Source organism: Petaurus breviceps, unplaced genomic scaffold (assembly GCF_028583685.1).
Source record: "Petaurus breviceps papuanus isolate PSGF00001 unplaced genomic scaffold, PetGlider_PUasm1.0 138, whole genome shotgun sequence".
Classification (NCBI taxonomy): domain Eukaryota; kingdom Metazoa; phylum Chordata; class Mammalia; order Diprotodontia; family Petauridae; genus Petaurus; species Petaurus breviceps.
Genome location: NW_027185694.1, coordinates 13,840,893 through 13,863,311, shown reverse-complemented (window position 1 = coordinate 13,863,311; position 22,419 = coordinate 13,840,893). Strand labels below are relative to the sequence as shown.

At 37.9% G+C, this 22,419-nt stretch overlaps 1 protein-coding gene across 2 annotated transcripts in view; it reads left to right on the top strand.

Annotated features, from left to right (window-relative positions):
• The window catches only part of TMEM245 (transmembrane protein 245), a 100,400-nt gene that overhangs the window by 44,631 nt on the left and 33,350 nt on the right, over positions 1-22,419 (top strand). For both annotated transcript variants that reach the window (XM_069106010.1, XM_069106013.1), the window contains 3 exons: positions 4,233-4,364; positions 14,439-14,561; positions 17,152-17,297. In XM_069106010.1, the coding sequence (XP_068962111.1) occupies positions 4,233-4,364; positions 14,439-14,561; positions 17,152-17,297 (401 nt within the window). The remainder of the gene's footprint in view (positions 1-4,232; positions 4,365-14,438; positions 14,562-17,151; positions 17,298-22,419) is intronic.

Here is a 22,419-nt window from a genome sequence, read left to right as displayed (position 1 = left end):
GCTGCAACTTACAAAGATACAGAATTTCTAGGAAGGTAGATTTCACATCATTATAAGGAAAAAAATCCCTAATAGAGTGGTCCAGAAATGGAAAATGCTACCTAAAAGATAATGACACCCACATCCCTGGAAGCATTCCAGACCAGTCAGTGATTATTTACCAGATATGTTGGAGACGGTTTTCATTCTTCAAATGGCATTTGGACTAGATGATCTCAAAGATACCTTCTGACCTTTAAGATTCTATGTCAGCTGTAAAACTATTTTGTAAAATCTGCAAACATATAGGGATACTGGTTCAATTAATAAGTTATTATTTTCATTTGTTGAGTGTAAGGTCTCAACTTAGGCTCTGCAATTAATCAGTTGCAATTGACCAGTCAATGTTAGACCCTAATCTGATAAGTCCTTTTAGACTTACATATTTCTTTGCATAAAATAAACAGTTCCTCCCCTATCACATTCTGTTTATTTCCTTTTATTTCTTACCCCTGATACCAGAAAAGTTTTTAATTTTATAATGTTAAAAGTACATCCCCTACAGAAAAGGCTGAGGATCTCTGTCTGAAACAAAACCTTTACCAAATCTTCACAATTTCCCCCTTTTAATCTACTTATGTTTAACTCCAAACTTACAAACAGAATATTGTCTGTGTAATATTACTTAGTGAAAAATAGTGGCATTGTAGTAACTGCTAGTCTTAGGTATGTGCTTTCCCAACCAGTGCAAATTTAGCAGGAATTATGAGCTCCGGGCGAAGCACAGAATGGAAAAGGGAGTAGTTTTCCCCAGTGCTTGTGCGGGTATAGCAGAAACTCTGCTTTTATAACTTTAACAAGTTGAGAGAGAAGAAGCAGTAAACGAAGGCCATTGTTTGTCTTAGTGACTGACCTGTGATTAATAACATTAATCTAGAGTGGGTTTGGAGAGCAGTAGTGAGGTGCTGGTATTAGGTCTAACTAAGTCCAAGGCAAGGAATTGGAACTCATGGGTAGAAAGTTGTACTTTTTAACTCATGTACTGATGGGCCAGGAAATTAATAAAGCCATTAATTGCTACTTTTTCTTCCAAGCAAATATGAAGTGAAAATGATAGGAATGTTTATCTGCAAGGACTTTTTACATAGGTATTTCTGTAATACCCCTTTTGTTTCTCTTTACCAGGATAACATATACCTGTATTCTCACTATTTTGCTTAACCTCCTTCACTGAAAATTCAGATTAAACAGTCAATCAGAAACATTTATTAAGCATCTAACTAGAAGATAAATTGGAGATAGGAAAGACTAGGGTCAGGGGCTCCAATGAGAACTATTACAGTTATCTGAGAAATGATGAGGCCCTAGACTAGAGTGGTCATTTTAGTAGAAAATGAGGACAATAGTGAGATATTTGTGGAGGCAGAATCAATAAGATTTGGCAACTGATAAGGTAGATGGTAGGATAGAGAGAGTGAGGAATCAGTGATGACCTCAAAGTTGGAATCCTAGGTTACTAGAAGATTAGTGCTGCCCCTCATTGATATTTGGAAGTTTGGAGGACAGGTAGGCCTTGGAAAAAAGGTTATGAGTTTTGTTTTGGACAGATCGAGATTCTGGTAGACACAGGAAATACAGCTGGAAATGCCCAATAAACGTGTTGAAATTTATGGAACTAAAATTCAGAAGAGAGACAAGGGCTGAATGTATAAATCTGGAAGCCATTTGTATATAAATACTAACTAAACTCATGGCAGCTGATGAGATAACCAAGCCAATTATGGAAGAAGTATGCCCAGGACAGAGCTTTGGCATAGGCCCAGTGGAGGATGATCCAGCAAAAGAGAGTGAGGAGTGGTTAGTCAGAGGGAAGAACCAAGGCTCCTGAAAGCCCAGAGAAGAGAAGGTGGCCAACAGGGTCAACAAGAATGAGAATTGAGAAAAGGCCGTCTGGTTTGGTCAATGAGAGATCGCTAGTAGTTCTGAAAAGAGCACTTTTAGTTGAGTGGTAAGGTAAGAAGCCACACTGAAAAGGGCTGAGAAGTGAGAGAGAAACAAGTAAAGGTCATGAGACAACTTTTTCTAGTTTAGAAGTAAAAGAGAGGAACTCTATGGGATGATAAAAGCAAGGCGAGGAATTACGAGTTTTTGTGGAAAAGCTAACAATTTATGTAAGCAACAGAAAAAGTTAAAATCTTTAACCCTTATTGTGAATGACAGAGAAAACATTTCATGTCATCTGAATTGGAGGAAACTATTCAAAGACAGAAATCATGCCAGTAAATAACATCATGGATTTTAATGGTAGTTAAATGGACTTCTTTTAACTGTTATCTTTGTTTCTTCTAGCTGAAGTAAATTTCTTCCATTTTTTTTTTTGGAGGCAGCCCAGGGGTGCTGTGGATGGAGCGCTAGGCCTGGAGTCAGGGAGTTCTAAGTTCAGATCCAGCCCCAGACACTTAACTTATTAGCTGTGTGATGCTGGGCAAGTCACTTAAACTCTCTTTACCTAAATTTCATCAACTGTAAAATGGGGATAATAACAGTACAACCCACGGGTTTTTTGTGGGTCAAATGAGATAGGAGAAGTGCATGGCACAGTGCCTGGCATGTAGTAGGCATCCTATAAATGTGTATTTCCATCCCCTTTCTGCCCCTTCCCCTATATTTTCAGTTAGTCACGCATGTCTTAAATTCCTCACTCCTGCCAACCCAGCCTTTTCCTAATTTCTTTACATGTGATCACCCAAAATAAAAAATAGTAGCTATAGTTTGCCTTTCATTTCGAAGAAGTATAAACAACATGCTTTGAGAAATGTGAGGGGAGGGAATCATTTCTGCCTTGTTGCAGAAGGCTTCATTGTTTTGGAGGTATGGGCATTGACATGGGTACCTTGAGGGAGGAATACTCTTCAACAGATGGGGATAGGAGGAGTTAATTTCAGGTATAGGGAATGGGATGGAGAGAGGTAGAGAAACAGAGAACAAGATGAAAAAAGGAGAAGTGCTGCAGTGTTACTAGAAGGCAAAATTTGTCATCAGGGAAATAGTTTGAAATAATAGTGGAGAGGAGAGTTGAACCCAATTAAATTTTAAATTTATACATATATACACACACATATATGTGTGTGTGTGTGTGTGTGTATATGTGTGTATTTGTATGTGTACATGAACTCAAATATGCAGATTTTACAGATACACATGTTCACATCCTCCTGAAATAGGACTATTACTTCTTTCTTCCTGCCTTAATAGGTCTTGACTACCATGCCTAGCTATTAGAATCCTGCCTTTCAGGAAAATATAGAGGGTAATGGAGGCTAAGAAAGTAGCTTCCATCTTGTCACAGGTACAGGAATTGTCTTCTCTTGCTAACTCCATCGCCTCTAGGCCTTGACTTCTTGACCATCTCTGGTAAGCCTTTCTGCAACTGCCACAGCGTCGTATCTACTAAATCCAGCTTCCTCCACTTCTGACCTGACAATTCTTGGGCATAAATAAATACATTAAACCCAAAATATGAGGAATATGAGTTGTCTGTCTGTCCTCTACAGTTAAGTGGTTTGACTACTGGGAGAGTGAAGAAATAGGGCCTAACAGTCTTGTGTTCATCTGTTCCTTGAATCCAAAGGAATAGAGAGAAACCTGGAAGATAAATGGAGAAGGGAAAAGAAAGAAAAGATGGAGAAAGTAAGGAGAAATGGAGAAACTGGAAAAGTATGAGAGGAGAAGAAAAATGTGTTTGTAAAAGTATAAGCAGTAATAATAACTAGCTTTTATGTAGCTCTTGAAAGTTTGTAGAGGATTTTACATATTCTCTCCTTTGATGTTCACAGTAACCCTGCAAGGTGGGTGCTATTGTCATCCCCAGTGACTTGCCTCAGATGATACAATTAGGAAGTGTCTAAGGCAAGGTTTGAATGTAGGTCTTCCTGACTCCAGGCCCAGTGCCTTATCCAGTATGCCTCCTTGTTGCAAGCAATAAAACTAATATTGACAAGTTTAAGTACTTTTAAATATACTTCTAAAAGTCCAGTGCTCTTTAAAAACATTAATATATTTTATTTTTCTCCCCTTAAAACAATTTTTAAAAGATTTTTTTTTAAGTTTTAAGTTCCAAATTCTATCCCTCCCTCCCCTTACCCTTACCTGACACAGCAATCTGATAGTTTATACATGTGCAATCAAATCCATTACTTTTAAAAAAAAAAACTTAACTTGATGTAATATTCGCATTCTGTTTTACTTTGTAGAATATAACACATTCTGGAAAGCACAAAGGTCACAAGATGACTATAAATCGTCAGAATAGCTGGCTTGGAGATATTCTGGATTGGCAGGATATTGCTTCTTTTATTCATGAGAACATTGAGACGTTTCTTTCTGTAAGTAATTTTGTTTATACTGACATATGCATGTGAATGAAAAGTGTAAGAACTACCTCTGACTTGTTGGTTGAGGCATTTACTTGACCTTTTGTATAGGGGATGCCTTTATTGCTGAGGCATTTCGTTTGAAAGCTGTAGAAGTAGTTCTTTGTCACCTTCTCAATTGGCTGAGCTGGTCCCAGAAAAGTTGCATCCTACCACATTCATCATAGTACTGCTTATAAAAACCTGTTTGCTCCTTAGAAATTTGGAGCCCTGAATGTCTCTAAATCCATCAGAATGTACCTGGTAAACACTGAAAGAGTGATCAGATTTTTTTGTAGATCTAACTATTCTTTTAGAGGGTTAGTGATCACCCCACCCTAGTGATAGTTTCAGGGCATAGTAATGCCCATCAGATATATCTCAGGGATATATTTGAGATAAAGTGAATCATCGGTACAAAACTATTTAAAGTTTCTGAATCCTATTTATTAGGTCATTTGTTTAACATTCCAAAAAAAAAAAAATTCCAAAAAGGTGTGGCACCTTTAAAAAATTTTCTGAAAAGATCAGTAGGGGTGGTGTGAGTGGGTATATGTATGTGGGTGGGTAGGTAGATGGATTAAGAAGATGATAATACTCTTAAAGAATTTTCTCCTCAGTCATGTGCCATAAGAAAAAAAGGTAAGGGGAGAACATTAGTCTATTTTTATCCTCAAGGTCAAATTAAGAGGTTATAGAACCATAGAGCTAGAGGTGGAGGGGGCCTCCTAGGGTCATCTAGTCTCACCCCCTGATTTTACAGATAAGGAAACTGAGACCTAGGGAAGGTAAATGATTTGCCCAAGGTCACAAATTTGGTGGATATTAAATAGAAATTATTATATTTGTTTTTCTTTTTCATTTTTTTATTCTGAACTTTACAAATACCAAGTAAAATGAGTATTTCTGAAGAACAAGAAAAGAGGATTGCATATGAAACTGGACATTTATTAAGTATAGATTGCTTGTGTTCTTAAGTATGTTTGCAGGTCTCAAAGTGCTATATAAATGCTAGTAGCTGTATAATAAATGCAACATATAACTTTCAAAGACATCCTGCATATCTGATTCCTGTTCTTTTTTAGAGAGTGAACCCTATCCCTAGTTCTCTTCCCATTCCTCTCTACCCCAAAAAATTGTAGGGAAAAGAAAAAAAAACCCTTGTAACAAATATGCATGGTCAGGCAAATTATATTCCCACATTGGTCATATCCATAAATGTATTCAGAAACAGAATTTGAAATTAGGTACTCTGACTTGAGATGTGGAATTTTCCTTTCTCCATCAAGGCAACCCATGAAGGAAATTTTACCTCTGGATGGAAAAATAGTTTAGGACAGAGGAAAATAAATTCCGATAAGATTGATGAGCACACCAGCAATTCCACTTGCTAGGCCAGTACTCCAAAGAGAGAAGAGACCCATAGGTACAAAAATCATTTATGGCAGCTCTGTTTGTTATGGCAAAGAGCTAGAAGCTAAGGAGATACCCATTCATTGGGGAATGACTGAACACATTATGATATATGATGTTACGTACGGAATGTTATCACCCTGTAAGAAACTATGAAAGGGGCCTTTTCAGAGAAACCTTGGAAGAGTTGTATGAATTAAAAAAGAATGAAATGAACAGAACCAGGACCGTAATTTATACAGTAATGACAATATTGTAAAGAAACAAGTCTTTGAAACACTAAAGAAATTGGGTGAATGAAATGATCAACCATTACTCCAGTTATGAAGTATGAAACCGACCTCCTTATAGAGAAGTAACAATCTTAAGGTGCACAATGAGACATTCTGTCTTTAGACAGAATGAATCTGTGGATATATTTTGCCTGACTATGCATGATTGTTAGAAGAGTTTTTGTTTCTTACTTTCCTCATTATTGTAAAAAAAGAAAAGGGTTATTGAAGCATTGTTTTAAAAAAATGCACAAAAATGAACAGAAGGAAATTCAGAAGGAAACAAACAGGACAGTTTTGAAAATAAAACATTGAATTTATTATATACTTAAGAGGGGAAAAGCAAACTGCACATAATAAAGGTTCAGAATCCCTTGTACAATCCTCATTATTTGCTCTAATTCATATGTGGAAATACTCATTTGGTATTTGTTTACAACAATTTTTTAAATTTTTTTAAAATTTTTTTTGCTTTTTGGAGGGGAGGGCAATTGGGGTTAAGTGACTTGCCCAAGGTCACATGACTAGTTTTTTGTGTCAGTTGTCTGAGGCTGGATCTGAACCTACGTCCTCCTGACTCCAGGGCCGGTGCTCTACTCACTGCACCACCTAGCCACCCAGTTTACAACAATTTAAGAAAGAAAAGGAACGGTTTTTCCCGGGTGGACAAAAATAAAATTTAATTAAATTTCAGTTGTTCATAGTTAGGTACCCCAAGAGTACCCAAGTATAATTTCAGTTTCTGTAATTCTTGCTCATGTTTTTGTCTCTTAGTTTTGTTGAAATCATACCATTTTTAAATATTAATATATATATATTTTTTTTAATTTAAAACTATCATTTTGATAGAAAATTTTGGATCTTGAGGTTTGTCTTTGACCCTTTTCAAGTTTTCAATTCTGAAAAAAATATCCTTATGGCCTGGTTTGGTATGCTAATAAAATACCACCCCACTCTGGTGGCGCTGCCCTTAGTTGCAGAAATAGTACCAAAGGAGAAACTAAGCCACTCTTTTTTTCTTTGAATATAGTTTTTGTCTCCACATCCAACAATTAGGGTTAAACTCTCTTGTCAGCAAGCAACATGAAAAATATTTACATTTTACAGACAGAGTAATTGAGGTACTTATAGAAAGTAATTGAATCATCAGTCAAAGTCAAATCAAAGTGGGTAAAAGAATTGAGTCCGGGGGCAGCTAGGTGGCACAGTAAGTAAAGCTCTGGCCCTGGAGTCGGGAGGACCTGAGTTCGGTTCCAGCCTCAGACACTTAACAGCCACACAAAAAAACTAGCCATGTAACCTTGGGCAAGTTACTTAACCCCAGTTGCCCTCCAGACGGCAAAAAAAGAAAAAAAGGAATTGAGTCCTAGCTGAGTTGATTTCCTTAATTTAATAGTAACATAATTCTCCTTTTTCAAGGATACAATTTCTCATTGATGCTGGTTCTAGACAATGTTTAAATTCTTTTTTTTTCCAAATGCTTTATTAACTTCTGATTTACATCATTCACTTCCGCCAAATTTTGAGTTACAAATTTTCCCCCCGTTTTTCCCCTACTCACCCCCCCAAAATAGCAGTCCCACAGGATATCCCCTCCTCCAATCTGCTCTGTCCCATATTTTCTCCTATACCCCTTTAGACTTTTCCAGTGGATCTCTATGCCCCAGTGCCTGTATATCTTATTTCCCAATTACATGTAAAATAGTATAGATAATAGTATAAATACACACACACATATATACATACACACATATGTATATACACACATGCATATTTGAATATTTGATTTTAAAACTTTGAATTCCAGATTCATTGCCTTCCTCCCGTGTCACCCGTCCTTACTGGGAAGATAAGCAGTTCATTATAGGATGTACATGTGTGGCTAATGCAAAACAATAACATAGATATATTGTAAAAGACTGACTATATTTCCCTCCCTCCCATCCCACCTCCCACTTGTTCTATTCTCTACTTTAATCCCGTCCCTTTTCAAAAGTGGGTGCTTCCAACTTCCCTCCCCCTAGCCTGCCCTCCCTTCCATCATCCCCCCTCTCATCCCCTTCCCCGCCTACTCTCCTGTAGGATGAGATACCCTATTTAATGTGTATTTCATTCCCTCCTCAAGCCAAATTCAATGGGAATAAGGTTGACCCATTCCCTTTTGCCTTCCTATTCTTCCCCTCCATTGTAACCATTTTCCCTTGCCTCTTCTGTATGAGATAGTTTACCCCATTCTGTCTCTCCCCATCTCCTCTCGTTATATTCCTCTCTCACCTCTTAATTTCACCTTTTAAGTATCATCCCTTCCTGTTAAATTGGTCCTGTGTGCTCTATCTATGTATACCTGTCATATGCCCATATACCCTCATATATATATATATATATATATATATATTTCTATTCCCTTCAACTACTGAGAAAAGTTTCATAAGTTACAATTATTGTTTTTCCATGTAAGAATGTTAATAGTTCAACTTTGATAAGTTCCTTATGATTTCTTTTCCCTGTTTATCTTCTCATGCTTCTCTTGCTTCTTGTATCTGAATGTCACATTTTCTGTTCAACTCTGGTTTTTTCAGCAAGTACGCTTGAAAGTCCTCTATTCCACTGAATGACCATATTTTTCCCTGAAACATGATACTTAGTTTTGCTGGGTAGGTGACTCTTGGTTTTAATCCCAGCTCCTTTGACCTCTGGAATATCATATTCCAAGCCCTTCAATTCCTCAGTGTAGAAGCTGCCAGATCCTGGGTTATCCTGATTGTGTTTTCACAATATTCAAATTGTTTCTTCCTAGCTGCTTGTAATATTCTCTCCTTAATCTGGGAATTCTGGAACCTGGCTATAATATTCCTAGGAGTTTTCTTTTTGGGATCTTTTTTAGGAGGTGATCGGTGGATTCTTTCAACCTCTATTTTGCCCTCTGATTCTAAAACATCAGGGCAGTTTTCTTTGAGAACTTCCTGGAGGATGATTTCTAGGTTCTCACTTTGATCATGGCTTTCAGGTAGTCCAATAATTTTTAAATTATCTCTCCTGAATCTATTTTCCAGGTCAGTGGTTTTTCCCATGAGATATTTCACATTGCCTTCTATTCTTTCATTTGTTTGGATCTGTTTAACAGCATCTTGATTTCTCATAAAGTCTTTAGCTTCCATTTGCTGAAGTCTAATTCTGAAGCCATGATTCTCCTCAGTGAGCTTTTGAGATTCTTTTTCCATCTGGCAAATTCGACATCTGGCATTCTTCTCCTCATTGCCTTTTTGAGCCTCTTTTTCCATTTGAGTCAGTCTGTTTTTTAAAGTGTTATTTTCCTCATTCAGGCTATTGACTCTCATTTCATAATTTTCTTGCATTGTTCTCATTTATCTTCCCAATTTTTTCTCCACTTCTCTTATCTGCTTCTTAAGGTCCTCTATGGCCTGTAACCAGCTCGTATTTTCCTTTGAAGCTTTTGGTGCAGGAGTTCTGACTTCACTGTCTTCCTCCTGTTCCATGCTTTGCTCCTTTTTGTCCCCAAAATAGGAGTGTAATGTTGGAATCTTCTGTCTGCTTTGTTTCCTTTGCATGGTCATGTAGCCCCTCAGTCACTTGACCCCTGGGCTTTTTGCCACAGTAGGACTCTACCACCAGACAGGGGAGCTTTTGTCCCAAACGCTGGGGTTTTCTCAGTTACTGGAGGTATTAGATGGGTACCCTCTCTGAGGTCTCCACATGCTCTGGCAAGCTGGACACACACCCCCAGACCTCCACCTTAGACTGCAATCCAGATCCAAGCAGGTTAAAGCAAGAGCGATTACCCCTCAGACTGGTGCTTGGTCCCCCTACACTCTGCAGGCCAGGAGCTCAAGCTGCCACGTTGCACTGGCTCAGCGGCTTCTCGCCCTGGGAGGGCAAAAGCCATATACTCCCACTTACTGCACTGACCTCTCACTTTGTCCTTTGCATCTGTGTGTTGATAAATCTGGAAATGGCCACAGCTGCTGCTGATCTGGAGTCCCTCAGGCTAAGGCTGGTCAGGCCTGCCCTGGGGCTAAAGCCTTGGTGTGGGGCTGGGCTTGGCTCCCAGAGCACTGTGCTGACTGATTCCTGCTGGCCTGCCAGGCTGTCCTCAGTGGGAGGTTAGCTTCTCTGTGTCATTTTGTGGGTTCTGCAGTTCCAAAGTTTGTTTAGAGTCCCCTTTTTACATGGATTGGGGAAGGTGGATGCAGGAGCAGCGGGGAGGTCCTGCTTCTACTCCGCCATCTTGGCTCCCTTAAATTCTTATTAAAAGGAAGAAGAGGAAAGGTGCCTTCAAAGTCCTGCTTTTAGAGATTTCCAGGACTGGTTGGATTTATTGCTCAGACTTAGGTGAATGGAAACAGCATTCATTGCTGATATGGAAGAAAACTATTTCTTTCTAATGAACTAAATAAATTGCTCAAGGACAATTCATGTTTACAAAAAGTTAAACCCATTATTTTCCAAGGAAGGCCTGCCTTTTTTGAATTGTCTTCTGCAATGTCTGTTAAGACAGACTATTTAAATCAGATACTTCTCACCCTCTCTCATTAAATACATATTCATCCTCATGGTAGTGGGGGCTGTTACAGGGTGTCCCAAAAGTCTGAGTGCAATTTTAAGCCGTTAAAGTTTAAAAGACATTAAGACTTTGGGAACATTCTGTATTATGCCCCCTGAATCACTCCTTCAGCTAGGCACATACAGCAGACATTTACTTCCTTTCCCTATATTCTCCTGTAGATCAAATGCTACTCAAATTTATTAGCGTAGGCCTCCTACTTCTAGGACATGATTTTATCACATTGGTGGCATTTATATAAGGTTCTGGTAATAGGAGCTTATTTGTTCCTGAGGTAGGTTTAAAACCCTACATTTTACAAAGAAGTTAATTTGTCTTTTTAAAGTGATCTCAAGTAGAGTCTTGAGGCTGCACTTTTAACTTCGTTTTCCTTAAAATCAGCCCCAAATTTGGAGTTTCCAGGACAAAGCAAATGCTTCCAATGAGTAGGAGTCTCAGAGAGTTGAACAGAAGTTGACCAGAGCACTAACACAATTATGCGTCAGAGACTGAATTTGAACCCAGGTCTTTCTGACTCTAAGGCAGACTTGCACAACATGTGACCTGTCAAAGTGGCCTGCCAACAGTATATTGTACAGACCTGCTTTATGCAAATCCCTCAGCAAAGCCAACTATGTGAAGTTCCCTTAAGGTAAGTCTGCATAACATACTCAGCATACTTGCCCACAGGCTGCTTGCAGCTTGGCAAAGGATTGGGGGAGCAGGGTGTAGCGGATGTAAAGCAGCCCTGCATAACACATCACCTGCAGGCCATATGTTGTGCAGGCTTTCTGTAAGGCTACTTTTCTGTCTGCTGTGCCAGACTACTTCTCATAAGCTGCAAGGTATCCTAGAGGAGAGAGAAATCAAACTACTGCTGCCACCTTTGTCATCACCTCAGACCCAGTAGGTGAGCGATAGCCCAGAACTCAGTGCCCAAGGCCCTACAGAATAATGACTTCCATATTTCCAGCCTGGCTCCTGTAGAACATTATTCAGGGAAACAACACTTCTGGAAAAAGAGCCCAGCATCCCCACTGCTGACCAACTGCTACCTGCGGGCACATCAGCCAAAGAGCCCCCTTCCCTCCTCTTTTCTCCTAGTCCAGAGTAGGGAACCTCTGGCCTCAGGACCACCTGTAGACCTTTAGGTCCTCAAATGCAGCCAAATCTGGGAACTTGTTCTGTGAAGTTTGGATTCAGTCAAAGGGCCCCGCTTGAGGACCTAGAGGGCCACATGTGGCCTTGAGGCCAGAGGTTCCCCACCACTGTCCTAGCCCCTCTTAGTACTACTTCAAGCCAAGCTTTTATACAAAAGAGAAACCCTTTTGGCTGTGCAACACTGTTTCTATAAATATGGGTGCTGCAACCCCTAACTTAGCAGTCACAGCTCCCTCCTGAAGATTCAGAAAAGACAATTCTCATCACCAAAGTCAGATATGGTTTACCAGTGGCTAAAAATGACTCCTTCCCCTCTCTCATCCATCTCTGTTTAACCTGTCTCATGTACTTAATGGCATTCCAAATGGTGTTATAGTTTTTGTGTGTTTATCCCCCTACTAAACTGTAAAATTCTTGAGATCAAAAGCTTTGTTTTTCTATCTTTGTTATCACCATCACCCAGCATAGGTGTATTACATGTAACAGGTACTCAGATTTTTTTTTAAAGCAATTGGGGTTAAGTACCTTGCTCAAGGTTACACGGCCAGTTATTTTGTGTGGGTGCCAAATATCTGAGGCCGGAACTGATCCTGGGTCTCCTATCACCGGGGCTGACGCTCTTACTCACTGCGCCACCTGGCCACCCCAACAGATATTTTTTTAACTGAATAGAAGAATATTTCTTCTCACTTCTCTATTCAGCTAGCCTCCCAATTATGTCACCATCAAGAAGCCCTCTTCCGTAGAGTAGGATTTTTGCCCTCTCTGCATGCAGTTTTAACATTTTACAGCCAGCCTCACAGTGTCTAATAGTTCTTCAATCTGAGTTATTTGTAGAGATTGTCCTTTAAAGGGCTGAACTTTTCCCTTTTGAACAATATAAACAGAACACAGCAGAAAAAATTTTAGACATTTCTAGAATGGTATGGTTTCCTCATATGCAGAAAACACATTTTTGTGTCTTTTTTTGCTATTTAATAAAAGGATGCTTTCATTAACTCTTTTAAATTAGTTCTGTTATTTGCTGCTGAAAAGTCTGATCAGCTTGGTAGCCGTGACTTGTTTTCTTTACACAGATATACGGCTAAGACCCAGGAGCTTGGTTTTCACCATATGCTTTTTAGCACTGTCATAACTTTCCATGTTCTTATAGATAACATTTGTATGAAATTTCGCTGTAAAAAGAATAAGTATTTTAAGATAACTGTAAGACTTTGCATCATTTCTATATAAACTCATGCAGTATAAAAATTTTAGTGGAGTAGTTGTAGACAAGATTAAGAAACAAATGTATTATCTTCTTTCTTCTAGGAGTTCATTACTTATTAGGAGCTTTGGAAAACACCTGTCCATTTTCCAAACCTTTCAGGTCTTTGGTGTTCCATAAACTAATCTGCATGGTGTGAAGCTCTTGAGTCTGGCTTTGTGTCCTTTTAAGGCAGCATTCCTTATATACTGTTCTTTCTGTGTATCAATTGGTCCAGGCTATTATAAAACCAATCAAAATCTGTTGGGACATGTTACTCTGGAATGTTGCAGACTACAGGTTACCTGCCAGTAGCTTTTGGAAATCCCTTTAATAAACCAATCAAAGAGAATTTGTTTCCCTCGTTCAATGATTTCAGTAACTACTTATTTTCTATCATAAGTTCTCCTTTTTTTGTGCTCTTTCAGTTTGTAGCAAAGAGAATACTGATGGTATTTAATATTGTGCTTTAACATTTTAAATTTTAGGTAGTAAATACTTGAAACTAAGATCCTGAATCTGGGAATTAGATTGATATCCAGAAGATTTGTATTTGAGTTTTAACTTTTATTTCCTTCTGGCCATTAATGCCAGCAAGTAGTGATATTGGTTCCTATCGTATGTTTCGTTGCTTTGGTTGGTGTCATCCAGTTGTTTTAGTCATGCCTGACTCTTCATGACTGCACTTGGGGTTTTCTTGGCAAAGATACTAGAGTGGTTTGCCATTTCCTTCTCCTGCTTATTTTACAGATGAGGAAAATGAAACAAACAGTGGTAAGTGATTTGCCCAGAGTCACACAGCTAGTAAGTGTCTGTGGTTGGATTTGAACTCAGGTCTTCTGACTCTACAGTCAGCACTCTATCCACTGCTTTACCTAGATGCCCCTTCTTGGTTTGGTATATACATGCCATGTACTTTTTTGTATGTAATAATTAATGCCTTTGTGACATAAATAAGCACCCTCATTCACATAGTAATTAATTGGTTTTATAGGTTTACCTATTTGCTAAAATGTTTCTCTGAAAGAATGATTACTCCTTATTGGTTAATTTCTACTTAAACTCTATAGTTAATAAATTACGGGTAATCTTGAAATTATGATTTAGAAGTGTTTTTTTGGAGCCAATTTCTGCATGGTGTGAAGCTCTTGATTGGCAGCATTCCTTATGCTGCTTTTTCTGTACATTATTGGGTCTAGGCTATGCTAAAAGCAATGACAATCTGCTGGTAAAGGCTTTCCCCTTTCAGATTACCTTGCTCTGCTGTGCATGAGTGTATACACATATTGTGTGTATGCATGCACTCTGGGTATATCCGCAGTGCTTGGTACATGGTAAATACTTAATAAATTACTTGTTGACTGAGTTCGGATATTTGACTCTCTTCTTTCCAGATCCTGGAATCCCTGTGGATAGTGATGAGTCGCAATGTGAGCCTGCTCTTTACCACAGTTACAACATTAGTGACTATTCTTTTCTATAGTGGGACAGCCCTCCTCAATTTTGTGCTGTCTTTGGTATGTATGTTCCTGATACCTCCTTTTCGGTCTGTGCTGCTCTTCTTCTGGGCATTCTTTTTCTTTCTAGACATAGCTGTTTATTTTTCAGAATATACTTTATTTTCATTTTCTCTGCTTCTTCATCACACTAAAATCTAAAAAGGAAGAGGCCATTAAGTTTTATTTCAATTTTAGTATGAAATATTAAAATTCAGATTTAACCAAAGGTTTGCCATTCAAAATTTCTTATGAACTCTACTATTTGCTTGAATTTTTCAGGATATCCAAATATTTAGAAATCTCTGAATTAAAAAAAATACTATAGAACTAATTAGTAAAACTTATTATTATAGCCCCCGTTTACATATTTCTATGTAGCTTAAAAGGAACTTTTTGCTATGACTTTGTTGGATTGTACAAATATCAATATCATTAGTTTACAAATGGAAAAAGCTCAGAAAGTCTGTGTGATCTGCCTGTCATCATAGAACTAGAAAGTGTGAGAACTTTCTGTGACTGTGAGTCAGGACTTTGAACTTTTTTTTTTTTTTTGCCTTTTGGAGGGCAGTTGGGGTTAAGTAACTTGCTCAAGGTTACACGGCTAGTTTTTTTGTGTGGGTGTTATGCGTCTGAGGCCGGAACCGAACTCGGGTCCTCCTGACTCCGGGGCTGGTGCTTTACTCACTGCGCCACCTAGCCACCCCTGGACTTTGAACTCTTAAGTCAAGTGTGTTTCCCACTATACCTCTCAAATAGTGACTTAATTTAGTAGATACTCTTTGACTACTTGCTGAGTGCAGAGATAACTTTGCTTAGTATTATGAGGTATTCCTTTCCCTCAAAAAATCTATTAAGAATAAAATTAATAGGCAAAGGCATAGTACAAAGCAGATCATAATGAGTCCCATTGAAGATCTACAAAAATAACATCATTTACAACTTCAAAGAGAGAAGAAATCCCTTCCAGTTCAGGGAATGTTTCATGAAGAAAGGTTACTTTGGATCTGGGCTTTCAGGAATGCTTAGGATTTTGATAGAATGAAGGAACAATATCAATAAAGACTGGGCAGCACAGAGTAAAGCAGTTTGACAGAAACTTTAAAGGAGTAGTAAGAAAGAAGACTAGAGCCACATTGTTGTCAGGCTGAAGAGTGTCACAGGATCGTAGCTTTAGAGAGAGAGCTTAGGAGGGATCTTAGAGACCAGGTAGTCCAGACCTCTCATTTTACAGATAAGGAACTAGCATCAGTCAAGGGAAGTGGATTAAACTTGCCCAGCATCACACAGGAAGCAGAGATTGGGGTTTTGAGGCAAGGGAATAGCATGACTGGATTAATCTGGTACTGGTATATAGGATGCATGGTAGAGGAGAGAGAAAGACTAGAGGCTGGCTGGAAGGGAGTGCTGTTAGGAGACTTTTGTCCAAATGAGAAGCCCAAATTAGGAGTTTTAGAAGACAAATGCAAGGTGTACCAAGCACTTTCCTCACAACAGCAGTGTAAAGTAGGTAGTATAATTATTATTCCCATTTTGCAGATGGAAGAACCAATGCTTAGGCTAAGGGACTTGCCTAAAGTTGATACCTAGTAAGTATCAGAGTTCAATCTTGAATCTCCATAGCTGGGGTAGTGTATAAACCTCAATCTGAAAATTGATCAGTCAGGGCTTGGGGCCTACCCATGAAATTGCCTCAACAAAAATAATTTCCTCTGCCTTCCTTTCCTCTCTCTCTTTTTTTGTTTTTTATTTTGTCGAGTAGTGAGGGGAGAGCAGTACCCCAAAATAACCGTGATATAAAGACAAAAGGCATCAATTTACAATGTCTTAAAATTTTTATTTTCCAATTTGATCTGAAATCTGTCATCATTTAGTGTTGTCTTCATATGTATCATATAAGGTATTGTGTATGTGCTCTTGGTCCTCTGCATTCGGCATCATTTTATATAGGTCTTTACGATGTGTCTCTAAGTTTCTCATACTTAGATTTTTTTAAGGCACAATTATCATCTGTCACATTCATGATTCATCTACCACCATTTCAGCCATTGCCCAATCGGTAGACATACCACTTTGTTTCCAGTTTTTTGTCACTACAAGAAATACTGTTACTATTATTTTGAAATACGTGAGAACTTTTCTTTTTTCTTTGACCTCATCGAAGCGTATGCCTAGTTACTAGCGGGATCACTCGCTCAAAGGATAGAAGGAGTTTAGTCATTTTCCTTGTATGATTCTAAATGTTTTTTAAGAATAATTAGACCAACTTCCTCAACAGTGTATTATTGTACCCCTCTTCTTATAACCCCTTCAAAATTGACAATTTCCACCTTTGTCAATTTGATGAGTATGTGATATGGTGTCTATAATTGTTTTAATTTCATAGAATTACAAAATTTGAGATTTGGAAAGGACTTTGCATTTTTTTTTTTCTTAAATAGCTCTGAAAGAAAGGATGAAGGAGTTCATTAGAATGGTTCAAAAATCTTTTGAGGAATATAATTTTAAATGGCTATTCTATCATAGACATTTCCTGACTCCCTTAAGTAGTGTGTTTATTTTCATGTTATTATTTTCATAGTGTCTTCATAAACTGTGATTTGCTTTACAGGTGATTTTCTTGACCACACTGTTTTATTTATTAAGTTCCAGTGATGAATATTATAAACCAGTGAAGTGGGTAATTAGTCTGACACCACTGTCTCAGCCAGGCCCTTCATCTAACATAGTTGGTCAATCTGTGGAAGAAGCCATAAGGTAGGAACGCAGTATCTGCTTTTCTCATCACATTCAAAAACTATCTAATCTCAAAACGAATTTTCTTATATTTTGTCTTCTTGTTAATACTCTCGTATTAAGATCCCCAACAGACAGGTATATGCTGTATTTATAAAATCATTCATGAAACGGAATATAATGAAAAATGCAGACTTAATGGAAAATAAGTCTGGCACGATTTCATTTTTCTCTGAGATCTGGTATTAATTAATCAAGGGATTAGCTACTTCTGCGATTAATACTGAAAAAAATGGGAAGCATTGTATATATTAGAAGAGCATTACATTTTTCTAACATTTGTCCAATGAGAAAATAAAAATACATTTCCAAGAAACAAACATTTCCCAATAGGGGGAAGCCCATTGTTTAACTATTCATGAGGTAAGAATTCATTTCAGCAAACAAGAATAGGCCTAAGGGCAAGAATAGGCCCTAGCTTCTTGAGGTGCAAAGGCAAAAATGAAAAGCAGTCCTTGCCTTCATGAAACTTAGATTAGGGGTTGTAAACAGACCATCTAGTATATTCTTTTGTCTTAAACTCTCGTAGACAAACGAGAATCTCCCTGTCTTTAAAGAGTTACCAGGGGTGGCTAGGTGGCACAGTGAATAGAGCACTGGCCCTGGAGTCAGAAGGACCTGAGTTCAAATCTGGCCTCAGACACTTAACACTTACTAGCCGTGTGACCTTGGGCAAGTCACTTAACCTGCCCTCCAAAAAAAAGTTACCAGAAAGAAAGCACCATAACATTCTCTTAATAACCCATTTTATGAAACCTCAGAATTAGACAGGGACTTCAGGAATCCTTAATATAATATCTCCACTTGAGTGGTCATCCATCCTCATTAGAAGATGTCTGAAAAAGAGAAATTCATTACTTCCTGTGGCAGCCCATCATGCTTTCAAGTAGCTCTAACTTTAAGGAAAAATGTCTTTATATTAAACTTAAATCTTCCTCTCTGCTGCTTCCACTCTTTTCTTCCCTGTGCCTTCTGGAGACTTTAAGGCTTTAAGGAGGCTTTTCAGCTCCTCTTCCAATCCTGCGACTCCTTGAAAACTGTCATGACTTTTCTTGTCTTTTCTCCTCTGCCATTTTTTTTCCCCTTAAGACTTTTCTCTTCCATGATAAAGATCTGCAGTGCCTTCACCCAGTACTCATTCAGCATAGTCTGCTTTACCATCCTGGTTCTCCTTTTTTGGATGATCTCCAATTTGTAATATTATTCCTAAAATGGAGTGCCTACAACTTAACAGTACTTTACCTGTGGTCTGACCAGGGCAGCAAAGAATGAGGATATCACCACCCTCATTATGGACATGATGCCTTTCTTAATACATCATCTAATTGCATTAGCTTTTTTGGCTGCCATGTTATACTTTTGACCCATACTGAGCTTGAAGTTCACCAAAATTCTCAGATATTTTTAGCATGATTTGTTTGAACTCAACTTTTTAAAGAAATTTACATTTATCTCTCTTCAGTTTCATCAGATTCAGCCCTTTGTTCTATGCTCTTAATATTTTGGATCCTCATTCTGTCATCCAGTTATAATTATACCTCCTTATTTCATATGGTCTGCATATTTGATAAATATGTCATTAATGCTTATCTAAACCACTGATTTTGAAAAAAGTTGATGAGCGCAAAGGCAAGGGCACTTTTTTCCAAACTGACATTCACCTATTCGTTTCTATTGTTTTTAATCTTGTCATTCAGTCAGCTCTGAACTTAACAAGGTACTTTTTGTCTCACTTTCTCTTTTCCATCTTGTCTACAGGGAAAATACAAAAGACTGTCAGGTAGGAAACAAGTGTGATATAAAAAAAAGATCAGTAAAAAGTTAATTGTAAAATAGTCCATTCTAAAATTTTGCCACTAATGAAACACAAGTTCTCTGGCAAATACTTGATACAATAGATTCTCCTTTTTAAAAATCAGATCATTTTGTTGTTATTCTCTTACTGTCAGAAATGTCTTCCTAATATCTAAATCTCTATAGTCTCTTCTTTGTTTTTTGTATTTATAGGAAGGGAACAGATAGCTCACATCTTCTATATAATGTTTATTATTGAGTCACCTCTCAAAGTTTTCTTGAACTTAAAAAACTTAAATTGTTTTAACTCCTTCTTAGTTCTATTTTTCAGTTCTTTGGTTATCCTTTTTTCCTCTCCTTAAGCCCTCTCTAAAATTTCTACATCCCTGTAATCCCTGTGGTATCATCTGATAGCATAATGGTCATAATTTCTATATCAGTGTCAACAATAAATAATTTTTGAGCACTTTTATACAACATCCTCTACCTTCAAGGAGCAGGGGAGATGGGACATAAGTAGAAAAGAGAAATAACAATATTAGATAGACAATACTAAAAATCAAATGAGTAATATAGTTAAGAAATGCTCTTGGAGTTCACAGAAGAGTGACTACTGTGAATTTTTAGTGTGATTAAGGAATGTGTCATGCAGAGACTAAGATCGTGTTAGACGAAAAGGTAGGGCTTAGATAAGCAAAGGGACAGGAGATGCTTTCAGACTAGAGGAGCACCATGAATGAAGGCATGGAGGTGTGGGAATGTGTGGCATTTCTGGGGGCCAGTAAGTGGACCAATTTGCCTAAGTAACAGTTAAGTCTGTGCTGGTCATTATGGGGGGTACAGGATGAAGACACATGGTTCTTGCTCTCAAAGAATTTGCAATTTGGTATGAGAGATAAGATTACACAGTGGTACAAGACAATGTAGAGGTTCATTAGTAAAGATATAAATATAATGCTATGCAAGAGAGAATATTTCTTGGGGTAAATAGAGGTCAGGAAAGGCTTTGTGAAAGGATGAGTAGGAGTTAGACAGGTAGAGCTGGAAGGTTAAAGCCATTCTTGAAACATTATGTGAGAAATTACCAGAAATGTCCTATTTTGAGAGGAGGATTTTAAAAGTAGCTGAAAATGTTATAATCTCCCCTTGACTCTTCCTTCTTATTAATTACACTATCCCACAAGAGATGAGAGAGAAGTATGAGGTTACAAGAGTGATGCCTAAAATACAGAATGAAAAAGGCATCTCATTTCTTCACCAGGCTCTCTGGCAGCTGTTAGGACAGTTACTCATGGTACTTACATGATACATACAAGCTCATGATACAGAATTCCCAAACTGAGTGGAATGAAAAAGTCACAAGTGTTATCAGACCTGTTCAGTAATTTCACATCCCCAGTATCTTTCTATAATAAAAGTTTATATGTGACACAAGTGAGCCATTAGGGGACAGTGACCAAATCACAGAAATCTTCTATATGGCACATTTCACATTGTAGCCACTCTAGAATATTTATTAAACAACTAAAATATATACAATTACCTCAGATCTCCATTAGGATAGCTTTACTATATGTTTTGAATTAGTTAATTTGACCATAATTTTCCTTCACAACATATGGAGGAAGACAAGTTGATATGAATACTTCTTCCTTGACTACCTCTTGTCAGATCTCAAGGTTGATAGATCCAAGCTTCAATAGAGCTTTTTTTCAATTTTTTGTTAACTGATCCTTGGCAAATTGTTCTTTTGTGTTGTTATTCTGCTCAGGTAAATCTTTTATATGCTATCACTATTTCTGTTAATCCTTGCAGGAGGTAAAGTTGAAACAAGCCTTGTTAGCCCATATGCTTAAATTTGACACCCTTACCCCCATAGCCAGTGTAAGCCAGAAAGCTACCCGACTTAGAGAAATTAACGTTCGGTTGATACTTTGCTTCCCTCTGATTTTGCATATCTCCATAACAAAAAACTTGATGAACTTCACAGAAAATTTTAGTGAAATGTTTCCTCTGTTGATTAAACTATTGTTACATTCCAGAGTCGGGGAAAAGCATGCTTTAGTGAATGAGTCTCTTATACATCATTAATAATATCAGTTATCTCTGGGACTGTTTTTTTCTTTGTTGCATAAATTGCCATGGGAAAAAAAGAAAGACAATTATCACCAGGTGACCACCCTGCTTGTTACGGATCTGCCTTTCTACAATTAGCTTGTTCCTAAAAGAACAGACTTTGTTATGAGGGCTACACCCATAGTTTTTCCAGTCTTGTAAGACCAACCCCAGCTTGTAATCCACTGAAATACATTCTAAGAACTCAGGGTCACATCCTCACCACAGTGAAGTATTGGGAAACAGCTTTTGGGAGGATGCTAAGAATCAGTTTTTTAGATCAAGAAATTTGAATTTGCCTCCTGGCATTCCAAACACAAGGAATGTGAGATCCTTTGCAAATGAATGAATGAAGATTGCCAAAAGAAGTCAATAATATTGGTATTGATATTTTTACTATAAATTGTACCAAAACAAGGAAGGACAGCTAAATGGAAGTAGAACTCACAGATAGTTAGTCCTTAGAGAGGCAAAGAAAAGAATTGGTGAACTGGATTTTGTTCAGTGCTCAGAAGCTACAAGAAATATTACTTCATTAGACATTTGATCATCACATATTGCACAAGGTGGTGATTATGTGAATGGAGAGAAGGGGGAAGATGTTCCAGATGCTGTGGAGGTAGTACAGGAGTTGAGATCTAGGGCAGAAGAAAAGTGGTAACTTTTTGGTAAGGAGGATGCACCATCTCTGTCTTCTGTTATTATTTACCCTTTGTTCTTGAAGACAACCATGGCATCAAAAAGGTGATGCCATGACTTGCAAGTAAATTGAATTTAAGTGAGAGAGGGCTGTGCAAAGTCTCCAGCTTCACATTCTTCTCCAGAGCCATCTGAGTCCAGTGGTAAGATATAAATCAGGACAACTGGAGATGGCCCCACATTGACCTTTTTAAGCTATGGTCTCTCCCAGAACTCAGTTTAACTGAGACAATACCTATTCAGTGATTGTGGGTAGGTAAGAAATGAGACAAAGAATTGTCTCTTCCCTAATTTAAAAAAAAAAAATCAATCTGGGAGGAGAAGATCCTCAGGGTTTCTGACCAAAACAGAAACAATTGCTATTTAATTTATTTGGAGTGAATCAGGGCCCAAAAAATGACCTCTAAGTATGAATTGGGCTGGGACTTGTTGTTGGCCAGTCAGTGAGAGCCACAGTGAATTGGGTTTCAGGCAT